Source organism: Rhinoderma darwinii, chromosome 9, assembly GCF_050947455.1.
Source record: "Rhinoderma darwinii isolate aRhiDar2 chromosome 9, aRhiDar2.hap1, whole genome shotgun sequence".
NCBI classification, from domain to species: Eukaryota; Metazoa; Chordata; class Amphibia; order Anura; family Rhinodermatidae; genus Rhinoderma; species Rhinoderma darwinii.
Genome location: NC_134695.1, coordinates 8,181,804 through 8,200,782, shown reverse-complemented (window position 1 = coordinate 8,200,782; position 18,979 = coordinate 8,181,804). Strand labels below are relative to the sequence as shown.

General features: G+C 40.6%; 1 protein-coding gene across 4 annotated transcripts in view; it reads left to right on the top strand.

The window, feature by feature from the left end:
• The window catches only part of RCOR2 (REST corepressor 2), a 51,100-nt gene extending 39,501 nt beyond the window's left edge, over positions 1-11,599 (top strand). For all 4 annotated transcript variants that reach the window (XM_075837227.1, XM_075837226.1, XM_075837228.1 and 1 more), the window contains 6 exons: positions 8,019-8,088; positions 8,286-8,501; positions 8,886-8,963; positions 9,047-9,104; positions 9,250-9,470; positions 10,892-11,599. In XM_075837227.1, the coding sequence (XP_075693342.1) occupies positions 8,019-8,088; positions 8,286-8,501; positions 8,886-8,963; positions 9,047-9,104; positions 9,250-9,470; positions 10,892-11,158 (910 nt within the window). In that variant the 3' untranslated portion in view covers positions 11,159-11,599. The remainder of the gene's footprint in view (positions 1-8,018; positions 8,089-8,285; positions 8,502-8,885; positions 8,964-9,046; positions 9,105-9,249; positions 9,471-10,891) is intronic.
• The last annotated feature ends 7,380 nt before the right edge of the window (positions 11,600-18,979 follow it).

Here is an 18,979-nt window from a genome sequence, read left to right as displayed (position 1 = left end):
AGTTATGGCACTAGTAATGCGGTGATGAAAAACATCTCAATGCGCAGGCCGGAGGGGAACATTCCTTCAGTTTCAGGACCCTAGTATTTAGGAACTAGGAAAGGGAAGGGACACAGCACATCCGCTGGAAGCGAGGGCGCCCGTATTATACCAGCGCAAAACTTTCCCAGCAATATTTCCCAAACTACGAAGGAGAAAAAGTCCCCAAAAGGTGCAGAGCGTTACAAAAGGGGGATAAGAAAGAAAACCGTTTATCAGTGTGACGCCGGCCTGCGCATAACGGATCACTTCACATCGTAACACACATCTATGGATAATTGTATTATTTACCCCATTATTATACCCTCTTATTATGCCCTGATGTACTCCGCACAGATTACATATACCCCTGATATACTCCGCACAGATTACATATACCCTGATGTACTCCGCACCGATTACATATGCCCCCACATTATAAACGGAAATATCAGCAAAACCCCAAACAGAACAGTTACCAAGCAAAATCCATGCTCAAAATGGCGGTCTTTCCCTTCTTAGCCCTACAGTGTGCCCAAACAGCAATTTATGGCCACAAGTAAGGCATTACCATACCCGGGAGAACCCGCTTAACAATTTATGGGGTAAGATTCTCTAGGGGCACAACATCTTGTGCGGTGAATGGGCAGATCAGTGGAGAAATTGCAATTTTCACTTTGCACAATCCACTGCGTATTCATTTCTGAAAAACACCTGTGGAGTCTAAATTCTCACTACATCCCTTGATAAATGCCTTTAGGGGTGTAGTTTCTAAAACGGGGTCACTTTTGTTTGGTACATCAGTGGTTTTGCAAATGCAACATGGCGTCCGCAAACCATTCCAGCAAAATCTACGCTCCAAAAGATAAATACCGCTCCTTTTCTTCTGAATGCTCCCATATATGTAAACAGCTGATTATAACCACATATGGGGTGTTACCGTACTCGGGAGAAATTACTTTACAAATGTTGGGGTGCATTTTCTTCTCTATTCCTTGTAAAAATGAAAAATGTGTATCTAAAACTACATCTTGTTGGAAAAAAAAAATTATTTTTCATTTTCATGGCTTAATTCTAATTAATTCAGCAAAAAACCTTTGGGATCAAAATTTTCACTATACCCCTAGATGATTCCTCAGGGGGTGCAGTTTCCCAAATGGAGTCACTTTTGGGGTGTTTCCACTGTACTAGTACTACAGGGGCTCAGCAAATATGACATGACACCCAGAAACCATTCCAAAATCCAAATGGTTCTCCTTCCATTCTGAGCCCTACCGTGAGTCCAAACAGATGTTTGTGACCACATGTGGGGTATTGTTTTACTCGGGAGAAGTTGCTTTACAAATGTTGCGGTGCTTTTTCTCCTTCAGTCCTTGTGGAAATGAAAAAAAAAAACCTAAACCTACATTTTCTTTGAAAAAATGTAGATTTTCATTTTTACGGCCTACTTACAATAAGTTCTGTAAAAAAACTGGCTGGTCAAAATGCTTGCTACACCCCTAGATAATTTCCTCATGGGGTGTAGTTTCCAAAATGGGGTCACTTGTTGGGGGTTTCCACTGTTTTGTCCCCTCAGGAGCTTTGCAAATGCGACATGGCCTCCGCAAACCATTCCTGCTAAATTTGAGCTCCAAGAGCCAAATGGCGCTCTTTCCCTTCTCAGCCTCGCTGTGTGTCCAAACAGCCGTTTATTACAACATGTGGGGTATTGTTTTACTCGGGAGAAATTTCTTTACAAATTTTATGGTGCTTTTTCTCCTTTAGTCCTTGTGGAAATGAAAAAAAATTAGCTAAACCTACATTTTATTTGAAAAAATTTAGATTTTCATTTTCACAGCCTACTTGCAATAATTTCTTCAAAAAACCTGTGGGGTCAAAATGCTCACTATACCCCTAGATAATTTCCTCAAGGGGTATAGTTTCCAAAATGGTGTCACTTGTTGGGGGTTTCCACTGTTTTGTCACCTCAGGGGCTTTGCAAATGTGACATGGCCTCCGCAAACCATTCCTGCTAAATTTGAGCTCCAAGAGCCAAATGGCGCTCTTTCCCTTCTAAGCCCTGCCGTGTGTCCAAACAACCGTTTATTACCACATGTGGGGTATTGTTTTACTCGGGCGAAATTGCTCTACAAATGTTGTTGTGCTTTTTCTACTTTAGTTCTTTTGGAAATGAAAAAAAATTTGCTAAACCTACATTTTATTTGAAAAAATGTAGATTTTCATTTTCATGGCCTAGTTCCAAAAATTTTTGCAAAAAAACTGGCCGGTCAAAATGCTTGCTACACCCCTAGATAAATTCCTCGAGGGGTGTAGTTTCCAAAATGGAGTCACTTTTGGGGGGTTTCCACTGTTTTAGTTCCACTAGACCTGTTCAAAGCGGATATGGTGCCTAAAATATATTCTAATAAAAAGGAGGCCCAAAATCCACCAGGTGCTCCTTTTGCTTCTGAGGCCGGTGTTTCAGTCCAGTAGCACACTAGAGCCACATGTGGGATATTTTCTAAAACTGCAGAACCTGGGCAATAAATATTGAGTTGCATTTCTTGGGTAAAACATTCTGTGGTACAAAAAAAATGGATTCAAAATGAATTTCTGGAAACAAATAATGAACTTTGTAAATTTCACCTCTACTTTGCCTTAATTCCTGCGCAATGTCTAAAGGGTTAAGAAACTTTCTAAATGCTGTTTTGAATACTTTAATGGGTGCAGTTTTTAAAATGGGGTGACTTATTGGGGGTTTCTAATATCTAAGGACCTCAAAGCCACTTCACAACTGAACTGGCCCCTGTAAAAATAGCATTTTTAAATTTTCTTGAAAATGTGAGAAATTGCTGCTAAAGTTCTAAGCCTTGTAACGTCCTAGAAAAATAAAATGATGATCAAAATATGATGCCAATATAAAGTAGACATATGGGGGATGTTAGTTAGCAACATTTTTGTGTGGTATAACTGCCTGTCTTACAAGCAGATACATTTAAATTGAGAAAAATGCTAATTTTTGAAATTTTTCGCTAAATTTTGGTGTTTTTCACAATTAAATACTGAATGTATCGGGCAAATTTTGCCAGTAACATAAAGTCCAATGTGTCACGAGAAAACAATCTCAGAATCGCTTGGATAGGTAAAAGCATTCCGGAGTTATTACCACATAAAGTGAAACATGTCAGATTTGAAAAATGAGGCTCTGTCAGGAAGGTCAAAAGTGGCCAAAGGGGTTAAGTAAGCGTGTTTCCATTACCAAAACGAATAACGTGGGGGACAGAGGGCAGCCTTGCCTTGTTCCATTTTGAATAGGGAAAGGATCTGAAAAGGTGCCGTTCACCTGTATTCTTGCTGTAGGATTTTGATATAAGGAGAAAATCATGTCTAAGTGTTTGGGGGAAGCCAAATTTAGTAAGAGCAGCTTTCAGGAATACCCAATCAATGCGATCGAAGGCCTTCTCCGTGTCTGTCCCTAATAAGATCAAGGGAATTTTGTGTTGTCTAGCGTGATATATAGCATGAACCATTCTTATGGTATTAAATTTCCCTTCCCTCCCTGGAACAAATCCCACCTGTTCCGCTCCAACCAATTTAGAAAGGTAACCATTAATGCGTGTTGACAAAATTTTTGCCCACCATTTCAAGTCCGAATTTAATAGGGAAATAGGCCTGTAACTGCTGCACCTTTCCAGATCCTTCCCCTCTTTTGGTAGAATGGTAATGTTGGCCTCTAAAGCTTGTTTAGGGAAGGTAGCTCCATTCAGCAGGGCATTACATAGTGACAAAAAGTACGGCATTAGTGTGTTTTTAAATTTTTTATAATAAATTATGGGCAGACCATCCGGCCCAGGGCTTTTCCCATTTGGTATGGACATCAGAATCTTTTCAATTTCAGACATAGTGAATGGAACCACCAACGAGGCTCGTTCTTCTGACAAGGAGGGCGCTTCAATAGATGTTACGAATTTTTGTATGGCGTCCGCCTGTGGGGTCCTACTGGCCTGTATAGGATCTTTTTTAATATTATGCAATTCCAGATAATAATTCCTAAATTCCCTGGCAATTAGATCTGTTGTGGTGAGTTTATGCCCTACCTTGTTTTTGATGGATGAAATGAACGTTTTCCCTCTTTGTTTTTTAATGAGGTTTGACATTATTTTGTTCCCCATGTCCCCGTGTGCATAGGTTTTATACTTTAATAGTTGAAGGGTTTTCGCCGATTTTACATTAAGGATATTCTTTAATTCCTGCCTAAGGTGTCGTAATTCAGCTTGTGCTGACTCCAACTGTGCACATTTATGTATATTTTCCAGTGAGGAGATTTTACCCAACACCTGGTTGATAGCTTTCATCCGTTCCTTCTTAACTCTAGACCCCAAGGCAATTAGTTCCCCTCTTATGACAGCTTTATGTGTCTCCCATAGTATAGGCTGGGAGATAAGAGGATCATCATTAACCACAAAAAATTCCTTCAACCGGAGTTCTAAGGCATATGAATCTTTTACATTTTCTAGTAAAGTGTAATTTAGCCTCCAGTTCCACCCTCTCATAGGGAGGTCTGTCAACTTAATTTTGATAAAGATCGGTGCATGGTCCGAAATGGTAATGTTACCGATTCCGGAAGATGTGACCGCAGGCAAACGTTCTGAAATTAGCAAATGGTCTAAGCGCTGATATGACTTATGTGGGGCTGAATAAAAGGAATAATCCCGGTCGGATGGATGGTGTACTCTCCACACATCGATCAATTTTAACCTGGTTAACAGCATTTTTAATCTTCTGCGGGTCTTATGGGTAATATGTGATACTTTGGATGTGGAATCCAAGTTCGGGTCTAATACCATGTTAAAATCTCCTCCTACTATAACCATTCCTTCAAAGAATGGCTGAAGAGAATGCAATACCTTCGTCAACCACTGCGCCTGTCTCACATTTGGTCCATAAAGATTAACTAATCCGTCCCGGAGAAAGCACCTGGATAAGGGTGGGGGTGAGGGGGAGACTGGAACGCCAGAAAACAAGGTTCCACCTCCAGAAACTGTAATATCCACTTTAAGCTCATCGACAATACTAAAGTAAGAATGGGCTGTCCTCTACGTCCAACTCACTATATTAGTGTAAACCAGCATATCTATATTGCATCTCATTTTATCACAGTATAATCACTCCTAACAGCTCAACAATGTTCAACACTGTCTAATCGTGAGCAAATATACTATAGCAATGTCTAACACCACTGTATCTACCCCTATATAGCAGATAATAGTACACGTATTATATGAGGACATTTGAAATAGACCATTTACTTATGTAATACAAGGTACAAAGGGATCTGCTGCTTTGAACAAAAGCATTTCAGTAAACACTCACGCACTCCCTAGGATTCACCACTTATGTAGTTATGGAAAATATTTTCATCGTCCATGATGAGCATTTCAATCAGCCAAAGCTGGCGTTGGGTGTTTCCGATATCGCGGAGACTTCATCCTGGACGCCACCTGCAATCCTGTTGGCGACGGTAAGTATGGAAGTTCTGGTATATCCGATGTTGCTTGCACAGGCAGCCATGATGGAATGTCAAGCGGTGAAATGCCCAACTTTTCCCAGAGTTTAGGGAGGTCATCTGGGGAACGAATGATGCATTGTCGCCCTTCTATCATAGTCGCTAAACCGAACGGGAATAACCACCGCACCGGCAATTTCTTGACACGAAGCATGTCTGTCACTGGCTTTAAGATCCTCCTTTTAGCCAAAGTACTGGGTGCTATATCTTGAAAAAAGAGTACTTGTGTCCCTTCATACAGATACTCCTGTCGTTCCCTCGCCGCTTTCAGCAGGCTTGATGTGTCTAGGAAACTCAGCAGGCCGCAAATCACATCCCTCGGCGGTTCGTTCGGCGCAGGCTTTGGTCTCAGCGCTCTGTGTACCCTCTCCACCACCATCTTGTCGGCCCTCTCTTGACCCACGAGGTCAGCAAAGATCTGTGTGATTACTTGGGGCAATGTGTCTCCTGTTACTGCTTCAGGGAGGCCCCGCACTCTGATATTCCGGCGGCGGCTTCGATTTTCCTGGTCCTCAATCATCAAATGAGCGTTATTTATGTGAGTCTGATGTGAGACAAGCATGTTGGAAACGACAGCACTGTGGCTCAAAATAGAGGTTTGCGTTTCTTCTAGGGATTCCACCCTTTGCCCAATCTGTTTAATATCCCCTTTTATATCCGCCAACTCTTTCATTACAGGGGTGATTGCTTGTGTCAGTACCTTTTTAAAGTAGGAGCGTGATAGCGTGTCTCTGTCCCTCGCCGGTTCTGAACAGGCTGCAGAGCTATCTCCCTCTGAGTCATCATCACCAGCCTCGTCTGCATGCTGTGCCGGCGCCATTTTTTCCCGGGCCGCAGGAGAGGAAAGTTTTTTTTCTTCAGGTATTTGTCCATTTCGGACTGACTTTTTCCCTGTTTTGCAGGACCGGGTGAGTCTCTGCTCTTGTCCCTTGATGTTCTCACCATTTTGGTTGGTTATATCGTCTATAAAGCTGTGGTTTCTGAAGGTGAAGTGAGGAGCTCAAGAATTAAGCTGCCATCACGATGCATCGTAACTCCGCCCCCCAAAAATGTCATTTTTTTAAATGTCACAGCCCAATTGAAATAGGTGCTGTGAAAAAACTGTGCGGTCAAAATGCTAACAACAACCATAAATGAATTCCTTGAGGGGTGTAGTTTCCAAAATGGGGTCACTATTGGGGGATTCCTACTGGTTTGGCACCTCAACACCTCTTCAAACCTAGCATGCTGCCTAAAATATATTCTAATAAAAAAGAGGACTCAAAATGCACTAGGTGCTTCTTTGCTTCTAGGGCTTGTGTTTTATTCCACGAGCGCAGTAGAGCCACATGTGGGACATTTCTAAAAACTGCAGAATCTGGACAATACATATTTAGTAGTGTTTCTCTGGTAAAACCTTCTGTGTTACAGAAAAAAAAAATTTATAAAATTGAAATTCAGCAAGAAAAATGAAATTTGCAAATTTCACCTCCACTTTGCTTTAATTCCTGTGAAATGCCTGAAGGGTTAAAAAACATTCTAAATGCTGTTTTGAATACTTTGAGGGGTCTAGTTTTTAAAATGGGGTGTTTTATCAGGGTTTCTAATACATAGGCCCCTCAAAGCCACTTCAGAACTCAAGAGGTACCTTAAAAAAAAAGGCTTTTGAAATTTTCTTAATATGAGAAATTGCTGTTTATGTTCTAAGCCTTGTAACGTCCAAGAAAAATAAAAGTGTTCAAAAAAACGTTGCCAATCCAAAGTAGACATATGGGAAATGTGAACTAGTAACTATTTTGGGTGGTATAACCGTCTGTTTTACAAGCAAATGCATTTAAATTCTGAAAAATGCTATTTTTTCAAAATGTTCTCAAATGTTGCAATTTTTCACCAATAAATACTGAATATATCGACCAAATTTTACCACGAACATGAAGCCCAATGTGTCACGAGAAAACAATCTCAGAATCGCATGGGTAGGTTTAAGCATTCCGACGTTATTACCACATAAAGTGAAATATGTCAGATTTGAAAAATAGGCTCTGAGCCTTAAGGCCCAAACTAGGCTGCGTCCTTAAGGGGTTAAAGTAATAAACAAATCTGTTCTTACTTACCTTTCCTCTCAAAACAACAAATCCTGAGATATGTTGTGTGAGGTGACCAGCTTTGACAAAAACCCCAAACTTTATTTTTTTAATATTCTGTCACAAGATGTCTTTGCTATATGTTTCTGTGTGGTCAACAAGTGATTATGATGTTAATTGCAGCCTTCATGGGTTTTACTAGCATCTCGCGGTATTATGTTGAATTTGTTTTATAAGAAATTGGAGTCCTTAACCATATTCAAGCAAAGATAAGGGTGGACACATCTGTAATGGGCAGCAGTCAGAGCATTTCTCTAAGTAATCTACATAGAGCACGGTTTTCTATGCTTTTGGTTATTGCAATGAATAAATGTGTCTCCTCTCCCACACAGTAATGAAGGTACAGATCTGCAAAAAATAAATGACAATGACTTAGATGCTGCCGACAAGACGACAAAAGAGGTGAGCTAACGTTCTGTAGCTTCAGTGTTCTTCATTATTTCTTTATTTTTCAGCAGGGATGCACTTCTGACTATATTCACATTATGATTGTGCTTCATCACCTATTGTCCTTTTTTTTTATTTATTTTTTTTAAACATTTAACTGTTTCTTGTGGTAATTCTCACTTCTGTCATTTCTTATTTCTGAAACGTTCTAGGACCCTCAGAAATTAGTATCTATTGGAAAGCCTGGACCAATCAAAAAGCAACCTGTGGTGTCTCAGTATCGACATCACCCATTACGGTCCCGCCGGAGGCCACCAAAAGGCATGCATCTTAGCAAGAGTGATATTTCCTCTGTGTCTACTAGTTCAGAAATGCCAGCACTCACTCTGAGTCAGCTGGACACACAGCTTGTCCAACTTAAGCGCCAGGTAGGGAAGATTGTTATAGGTTTCTTTTGATTATTTTGCCGAAGATATTGCAGTCTTTTTGAGCTGAGCCATGGTCATTATGTCCTACTTGCAGACGGTACATGATGGTAATAAGTAACTGCAGTGTGCCATGTAGCCACTAGGTGGCAGTGGAGAAACTGTATATATACACAGCACATTGCTCTGCTGGATTGTAGTTATGAAGACCTGCCTGGCTATTTATTTAGTGGTTGCATGACAACCCCTTGTGTATGTATTTAAAGTAAAATAATACTTTGTAATATTTAATTGCGCTCAAATAATCTTCCAAGTCACAGACCTTTTATTTTTATATATATATATAAGGGTTTTGTAGATGTTAAGGTATTCTTATTCACTTTTCAGGTACAGAACATTAAGCAAATGAACAGTGGCTTAAAAATGACTATAAATGGAGGGATAAGTGACCTGAGACCCCCAGAGGTGAGATCGCTTAATATCTGAGTACCGGTCTTTCTAGTAGCTTAAAAAGTGACTGTACCTTTTGATTTATTTATTCTTTGTAGCTGAATATCAAAGTGAACGCTCGCTGGACTACGGATGAGCAGCTACTGGCTGTACAAGGTAAGTTTGTTTGGTGTTAAAATTCATAATTCTTAAATTGTACTAAATCAATATGTTAGGGGTCACTTGGCTTGTAGATAATTGTGATGTACTGGGGAATATAACTAATGTGCAGAGATAGAAAAGTTTCTTGTTGCTGTTCTAGCTGTCAGACGATATGGTAAGGATTTTCAGGCCATCTCAGAGGTTCTGGGTAATAAAACTCCATCCCAGGTGAAGACTTTTTTCATAAGTTATCGTAGACGTTTTAACTTGGAGGAGGTACTTCATGAATGGGAGGCGGAACAGGACATTGCTCCATCGAATGCACTTATGGACTCCACCAGTAAGAACACTGGCTCCTCCCAAGAGATCGCTGAAGATGAGGTGAGACTTCTGGTTAGATGTCTAATTTACTAATCATTCTAATTACTATTGCCCTTTAAATGTGGTTAAGTGGTGCTTTCCTAACAAATTTCCGGTCAATCTCGGTCTTGATCTGTGGCCTGGCCTTTTATTGATGGGATGCAGATCTGTCATTTGGCATGAACGACTTTCCAAGGTCTGCATCTGACAATGACTGAAAAGTCTGTGGCAGATTCAATTTTCCACAGATATCTACCTTCGGTCAGTGTCTCTGTGTTCTGAAAAGCCGCGACAGTCTGCAAAAATAGCCTGAACCAGTGTTTTTGGCCATCTAAAATCATAGTGTATGACCAGCTTAAAGGGTTATTCCCAACTCTTAGACATTTATGGAATATCCACAGGAACAGGGGGTCACCCGGTTCTTGTCCGCCTGGTAAGGCGGCCACTGGGACCCGCATCTATCAGACATTTATAGCATATCATGCCATAAATGTCTGAGTTAGGACTGACCCTTTAAGTCTCCGGTTTCAAACCACTCTGGTCTACTGATCAAGGCGAAATTGACACGGCGCTACAGACAGAGAAGGACAGAGAGGATTGCACTTAATCAGTGCGGTAGGAGCATGGTTTATTTTGATAGGACTATGATTAGGATCCTACTTTTGCAGTCTTCACATCTTAACACATTTTTATGCCATTGCTTTGTATATTCACGCTGCATTATCTGCACAAGTAGAGTAGATTGACCAGTGTAAATTGTTTACTTCTAAGTCAATTCCTACTCTCATATCCCCCACTCATAGCATAGGGGACTAAAGTGACAACCACTCTGGATGCCATCTATTTATGCATTTGGGTTTTCCCACAAATACATTTTATTGCATGTGAATTAGACATTCCATAAAAGTGTTATTGGTGAGGTCCGACCACTGGCTTTACTTGTTTTTTTATTAAGTTGGAGCGTGACCATGCACATGCAACTTCTGCACTGCTAAGACCCAGGACCAGAACCCACTTGCTTTTGGCATGCCGTAAAAGTTTTTGAGAAAAGCTCCTTTAATATTGTGCATTGTGTCTAAAATATTTTGGATGTGGCCTGAAAGCAGCAATACTGAACACAGTAAGGCTGTGTTCCCATCACCAATCCTTTCTGCTGAGAGGTTCCGTCTGGTTAACCCCTCAACGAAAAGGCAAATGGAAACCTAAGCTTCCGTTTCCCTCACCATTGATATCAATGGTCACGGAAATGTTGCTAAAGGTTTCCGTTTGTCACCGTCGCTTCGACGGAATCAATAGCGCAGTCGACTGCGCTATTGATTCCGTCAAAACAACGGAAGGGCACAGGTGATATGAACAGGCCCGAACGTGTATTTACGGTCATTGTACTCATTAACACATAATATGAAAAGGTCATAAAGCTAAATCCACTTATTTGACTGCAGGTACAAATCACATCAGTCTCCTCCACAACGCAGACCATCACAGCCGCTACAATAGCGTCACCTGCTGCTGCCACTCTGTCTCTTCCACCTCCTCTACTACGTCCAGCTCTTCCGTCAGCTCCCACGCTGCATCGTCAGCCTCCTCCACTCCAGCCAGGACGCCTCCTTCAACCCCGTCCTCCCCCTCTTGTGCGTCCAGGTCCCCGGCAGAGTCCTCGTGCACCACCTGCCCTATTAGGAAATCACGCAGAGCCAACCTTCTCATGAAGATTTATTTCATACATTACCTGTGGCAAATTGTGAATGGGGTGGGTTTATTTATGGGGTAGCACTGAATTAGTAGTATTTAAACATCTGACCTGTGAAACTACTCATCTATTCTCAAAAGAACCGCAAGGAACATTGTGCAGTCAAGGAGCCCTTTGTAGTTCAGGATGCACAATCATGTGGAGCTACGGTTCAGAGAGCACAAGAGGGTGAAAAAGCAAGCTTTGAACTTTTTTTTTTTAATGTTTTGCCATTGAATGTTTTTCTATGTACTTGCTGTTGCCCTCTTAAGGATCATTTGAACTCTTCCATCAAGGATTTAAATATGAGAGTTCTTATAAAACTGATGTTTTCTTTGGCGATGGTGTCCCCTGTAGCAGTAATACATTTACTTGAAAAGTAAAATGTCTACAGCTGTGTGAAAAGGTAACAGCCTTGGCATTGTGTCTTCAAGATGGCTTTGTTTCAACTTTCACACGAACTCTTGATGGGGAGTATTGAGCTGATTTTTCAGGATGGTGTCATTAGACAGTGTTCGGTCATGCTAGGCTACACTCACTGTGTATGATGTAGTAGTGGCTTTTACCTTTTTGTGAATAGTTAATTAATAAAATCGGTTAGTTTCTTAATGTTGCAAGTGTTTGAAATGGTAGCCAGAAGTTTTAGATATCATGATGTTTTCCTACAAGTTTTACAAGTGTTTCCTATAACAGACATGTCCGTAGAGGTGACAGCACTGCTCTAAATCCAGTGACGTCTTCTCATTCTCATCGTCCTTTTTCTATTTTCTTCATCCGGTCCAGACCTCATGATGACTTCTCCCAGCCACAACCTATTTCTGTAGTACTTGCCACTCATGTTTTCAGTACGGGACAGATTTCCCGCAGCGAGGAAGGGACTCCTAGCGTCATAGGTATCTATGATGCTAGGAGCCCGGCTTCCTGAAGTGTGTTCGGTCCGGGAAATACTGCCGACATAGGGCGGTATATCACGGACCGAACATGCTTGTGTGAATCTGGCCTATAAGCACCACACACATACAGTGCCCCTTGTCGATCGAGCCAGTCACAATGCTCGGTGTAGGTAGTGCCTCATATAGAGCCCCCCTGTAGGTAGCGGCACACATACTGGTTTCCGCACCATCCTCTTCTCGCAGCGATGCAGACCTGGTCTTTTCTGACCAGGCCTCATCCAGCAGAGCGACGTAGGCCGTGCGATAAAGTCATCATGTTGCTTGTCTTACAAAATATGCTCTGAATGGCGGGGTAGGGAACTGATGGTTCCCTTTCCTCGCCAGCGCGGTGAACTGTATCCGAAACCAAAGGATGCAGATACAATTGAGTCCTATGTAAGGGCCTACCCGCCCTTGTCAAGTGGGCTTTCTGCCCCATACACAAAGCAGTCCTGTTTTTTTTTTTGCCCTGTTTCGCGGTCAAAACATGTGGATTTATTTTTCGGCCGGTCATTGGTGCCTCGGCCCCAGGGTGGCCGCCCTAAACGGACCTATGGAAATGCACTAGTAATTACAGTCCCAGCCTTGTACATGAAATTTGAACAAATCTCATCCACATGCTGCTAAACATTTTTTGAGCGGAGCTCAGAGCATGATGGATTTTTAAAGGAAGGAAGGAAACTGCGGATTTCAGTCTCTTCAGTGTTGGAGTGAAATAAAACACATAAAGCATGTATGTTTTGCTGCAGGAAAATCTGCAGCATTTCCGTCCCGTGTGAATTCATCTATAGGCCATTGTTTGGAATCCATAGCGCAGTCGACTACATTATGGATTCGGTCAAAATAACGGACACCTTTACAAAATGGTGACACGCGGAAACCATTTGCAACGGATGCGTTACCATTGAAATCCATGGTAATGTAAAATGAAAGCTATGGTTTCAGTTTGGTTTCTGTTCATAGGTTCCCTTGACGAAAAGGTACGCCAGAACCCATAAATAGAACCCCTACGCAGATGTGAACGAAGCCTTGGTGGTTCAGTTGTACTTCTCCCACAGTCAAACAGCTGCCAAGAACTTTTCAGCATAAGTGTCTTAAATCAGTGGAAGAAGAGTAGTTATTTGTCCATCGCATAAGGCCTCATGCACACAACCGTAACCATGTGCACAGCCGTGATTTTCGGGTCGACCAGGGGCGGAGTGTCATCCGCGGGCCGCACACATGGTTGCGTCCATTATTTTCTATGAGCCTGGACCGCAGAACACGGCCGTAATAAGACATGTCTGTTCTTTCTGTGGTCCAGGCTCCTTGGCCGTGCACAGACCGTGGAAACCACGGTTGTGTGCATGGCAACATAGAAATGAATGGAGCCGCAATTCTGCCGTGGATTGTCGGGGGAAATGAGGCCGCAAAAGCACGTTCGTGTGCATGGGGCCTAATTGGAATTTGCCAGCAAATTGACCCATGGTTAAGTTGACTTTATGTGAGTAAAAACTTAGTAAAATTCTGGCGTGATTGTTAAGATTCAGTCAAAGAACGCTGCATGTGGCTAATACGCCCTTTTGATTTCTGAAAGGGTTTGAGGGAAGCCTCAATTTTTTCCAACTTAAATATTTTGGAAAGCTGGTGGTTACTATTATACAATCTCTTTGACACACATGTTGAATTGCAAGTGGATGATCTTTTCTGCTGCCCTCTTTTTTAGTTTTTTTTCGTTTTAGCTTCAAGTAAGATGTCTTTACTACACTAATGGAGGTCGGTGATGACTAACTTTATTTCTTGTTGATGCATTACCCTCCGTGCCAATTGTATCCCGCCGCTACCACCAATTTAAAGCGTTTTTTGCAATAATTGATATTTATTTTAGGTGATGAGTATCTGATCGGTGGGGATCTGAGTGCTGGGACCCCCACCAATCCTGAGGAATGGGCTTACCTGGCCGTCCCTGAGCGCTATTTCCAGCAGCCCCATAGAAAATGGAGTGTGGGCAGTACCCCTCCATTCATATGGGGGGCTTACAGGGAGTCGCACCCCCACCTGTGGATAGGTGGTAAATATTGATTATGGGAAAACCTGTTTAAAGGAAATGTTATACATAAATGTTTTAGTATCTGGACAGAGGTAGAGATAAAAAAACCAGTATCTGGAGTGATTATATATTCTCTCTGTAGATTTGTTTTATTTTTTTTGTACATGATTATGGGGGCTGCCATCTTCACTGAACGGCAGTGGATCGCAGTTTAGAGATATGCTTTACAGGGATATGCTGTAGTGGTGACCATTGTCTATTCTAAATGGTGGATCCTGTAGTTTCTCCTTCAGATTTTATAATAAAGGCGTTTAGGCTTTGTTCACTCGAAGGCTCCGTTGCAGATCCAGTCCAAAATCCTGCAAAAATAGTGCAGTATGCTGCACTATTTTTTCTGGTAAAATGATGGACACCTCGACGGAAATCCGACTGAACCCTTCAAAGTCAATGGGTTCCATTGAGCGCGGCTGGTGTTAGTCATGCAACGGATCTGGCGTTTCCGTTTTTAATCCGGGTTTTTTTTGGGGTTTTTTTTTGCTCCCATAACGGAGCAGAAAAACAGAAATCTGAACTTGGGTGTCATCACATTGTCACCAGAGGGCAGGATTACAATAAAAGGTAAGAACTGCTCTCTACAAAACAGTATCAGCACATTGTGAGGCTCAGTGGTCAATGTAAAAACTAATGTTTCAGGATTTTTTTTTTCCCTTTTTAAAAATCTATTTTTATTTGTGTGTAACAAGTATATAATAATACAATTCTATATTCTAGGAATACTAAACAAATGAAAAGTATTCGAGCTTGACACATGCAAACTCCAAAAAAAAAATTGTGACATGGAAATTTAGACTAAGGACCCATGCACGCAACCGTAGAATTCATCCGTAATTACGGACGCATTCATTTCTATTGCCCACGGACACCTTCCTGTGTATTTACTGGAAGGTGTCCGTGCTGTAGAAAGGCTCCGCAAAAGATAGGACATGTCCTATCTTTTGCTTTTTACAGACGGGCCATGCGTTTTATGGAAGCACGGCCTGCAAATGCGGGTGGCTTTCAGTGTCCGTAATCACTGACCGTGATTACGTTCATGACCGTGTGCAGGGGACCCAACACTAAAAATCTGTAAAAATTGTTTTAACCCCTTCATGATTAGGGGTGTTTGGGCCCTCCATGCTCAGAGCAAAATGTATTTTATATTTGGTTTATTCTGGCACGGGGCTTTCTAATTTTACATTCAAACTGATCTGAATTCGTTTTATAGGACTTAGGGAAACATGAAGAAATGAGGGAAAACTGCTTCTACGGTGTCTAGCCATGTTCTGTTTAGGGCCTCCTTCACACACTTTTGGGTGTCCGTTGTTTTGCCCAAAACCTACATCTAAAAAAACACTTGGTCATTAACCCCTTAAGAACCCAGCCTGTTTTGGCCTTCAGGACACAGCCGATTTTTTTTCAAATCTGATGGGTTACTTTGTGGTAATAACTTAGAATTGCTTGGATAGGTAAAAGCATTCCCGAGATTGTTTTCTCGTGACATATTGTACTTTGTTAGTGAAAAAATTTGGTCGATAAATTCGGTATGTATCTCTAAAAAACACCAAAATTTGTAAGAAAATTTGCATTTTTCTAAATTTAAACGTATCTGTTTGTAAAACAGATCGTTATACCACACAATATTATCTAGTTAGCATTTCCCATATGTCTACTTTGTTTGCATCATTTTTTGAACGTCCTTTTATTTTTGTAGGACGTTACAAGGCTTAGAACGTTAGCAGCAATTTCTCATATTTTAAAGAAAATTTCAAAAAGCTATTTTTACATGGGGCAGTTCAGTTCTGAATTGGCTTTGAGGGCCTTATATATTAGAAAGTCCCCATAAATCACCCCATTTTGAAAACTTCACCCCTCAAGGTATTCGAATCAGCATTCACAAAGTGTTTTAACCTTTATAGGTGTTTCACATGAATTAAAGTAATGTAGAGGTGACATTTACAAATTTTATGTTTTTTGCCGAAATTCATTTCTAATAATGTTTTTTTTTTGTACCACAGAATGTTTTACCAGAGAAATGCAACTCAATATTTTATTGCCCAGATCCTGCAATATCCACATGTGGCCCTAGTGTGCTACTGGACTGATACACAGGCCAAAGGCTGGGTTCACACGACCTATTTTCAGACGTAAACGAGGCGTATTATGCCTCGTTTTACGTCTGAAAATACGGCTATGATACGTCGGCAAACATCTGCCCATTCATTTGAATGGGTTTGCCGACGACCTGTCATTTACGCGTCGTCATTTGACAGCTGTCAAACGACGACGCGTAAATTGACTGCCTCTGCAAAGAAGTGCAGGATATATATATATATATATATATATATATATATATATATATATATATATATATATATATATATATATATATATAGAAATTAGTCTGTAAAAATGAAAATCTACTTTTTTTTATTTACAAGGAATAACGAAGAAAATGCACACCTTGTAAAGCAATGTCTCTCGATTACAACAATATCCCATATGTGGTAATAAACTGCTGTTTGGACCCACAGCAAGGCTCAGAAGGGAATGAGCGCCATTTGAATTTTGGAGCACGGATTTTGCTGGATTGGTTTTCGGTGCCATGTCGTGTTTGGAATGCACTGGAGGGACCAAAACCGTGAAAAACCCCCAAAAGTGACCCCATCTTGGAAAAACCCTCAAGGAATTTTTCTAGGGGTATAGTGAGCATTTAGACCCCACGGGTCTTTTGCAGAATTTATTAGAATTAGGCCACGAAAATGAATATCAAATTTTTTCCACTTTCTCATTTTCACAAGGGATAAAAGGAGAAAAAAAATTCTCCTGAGTATGGAAATACCCCACATGTGGTCATACGTTTTTTTTCATTAGAAATTAATTAACCCTTTCAGTGCTGATCCATTTTTTGCTTTCTTATTTTCGTTTTTCAGCTTCCAAGAGCCATAACTTTTATTTTTCCATCAATAGAGCAGTGTGAGGGCTTATTTCTTGTGGGAGGAGCTGTAGCTTCTATTGACACCATTTAAAGTACCATAAAATATACTGGGAAACTGGGAAAAAAATTCTTTGCGAGCTGAAATTGGAAACAATCTTTATTTTTTTACAGCTTTCGCCGTGCGATAAAAACGAAAACTACTTTATTCTGCGGCTCAATACAATTACGGTGATACCAAATTGATATCGTTTTTTTTATATTTTACTACTTTTCCAAAGAAAAATCTATTGGTTAATATAAAAATTGTTTTGTTTCACCACATCCTGAGAGCCGTAACTTTTTTTATTTTTCGGTTAAATGAGAGGTGGGAGGTCTTATTTTTTGCGGGACGAGCTGTAGTTTTTATTGGTACAATTTTTTGGCATATAAAAAGTGATTAAAAAGTTGTATGAGAGCTAAGGTGACCAAAAAAAACCAGTTTTGGCGGTTTAAATGATCTCAATTTTTTTACGGTGTTCACCGTGTGAATTAAATAATGGTATATTGTAATAGTTCAGACTTTTACGGACGTAGTGATACCAATTTTGTTAATTTTTTTTACATTACTTTAGAAGAGAAATGGGAAAAGTTAAATATAATAAAAAATAATTTTCACACTACTACTACACTACACTACTACACCCGCAGCATATGGAGCGGGCTCAGCATGTGAGCCGGCTCCATACATCAACCCCCGCACCATGACGTGCTATTAAGTCATAGTGCGCAAAGCAGTTAATGCACAGCAGATGGTTAAAAGTGAAAATTGCAATTTTCCACTGATATGCCATTTTAGTGCGTAATATGTTGTGCCCAATTTGTGCCACTGAAGACAAATGCCTCATAAAACGTTAAGAGGGTTCTCCCAGGATGGTGATGCCATATATGTGGGCGCAAACTGGTGTTTGGGCACGCTTCAGGGCTCAGAAGGGAGGGAGCGCCATTTTGCTTTTGGAGCGTAGATTTTGCTTGGTAATAGTTCTGTTTGGGGTATTGCTGGTATTTCAGTTTATAATGTGGGGGCGTATGTAAGCTGGGCAGAGTACATAAGGGCATAATAAGAGGGTATAATAATGGGGTAAATAAATAATAATCCGCAGATGTGTGGCCGGTGTCGCACTTATAAATGGCGCCCGATCCTATCCGCTTTTGGAACGCTTTGCACATTTTGCATCGCCATAGTCTGAGAGCCAGAACTTTTTTATTTTTTCACCACCGGAGCTGTGTGAGGGTTTATTTGTTGCGGGACAATCTGTAGTTTTCATTGGTACCATTTTGGGGTACATGCGTTTTTTGTTTTTATTTTATTTTATTTTATTTTTTTATTTTATTTATTTTTTTATCACTTTTTATTACATTTTTTTGCAATCCTGACCAAAAACCAGGAATTCTGACACTGATCACCGTACGCTATAAATGATATTGTAACTTTATTCTGTGGGTCAGTACGATTATGGCGATACCATATGTATACAGGTTTTTTTATGTTTTGCAGCGTTTGCGCAATAAAATCACTTAAAAAAAAAATATATATATATATATATTTCTGTGTCGCCATATTCTGAGAGCCATAACTTTTTTATTTTTCAGTCAAAAAAGCTGTGCAAGGGCTTATTTTTTGCGGGACGGATTGTAGTTCTTATTTGTACTATTTTTAGGTACACGCATTACTTCTTATTCTTAATTTTGGGAGGGGCGGTGACCAAAAAATAGCGATTCTGGCGTAGTTTTCTATTGTTTTTTATTGTTTTTGGGTGTTCATCGTGCGGGAAAAATAAAATTATAGTTTGGGTTGTTACGAACGCGGTGATACCAAATATTTGTACT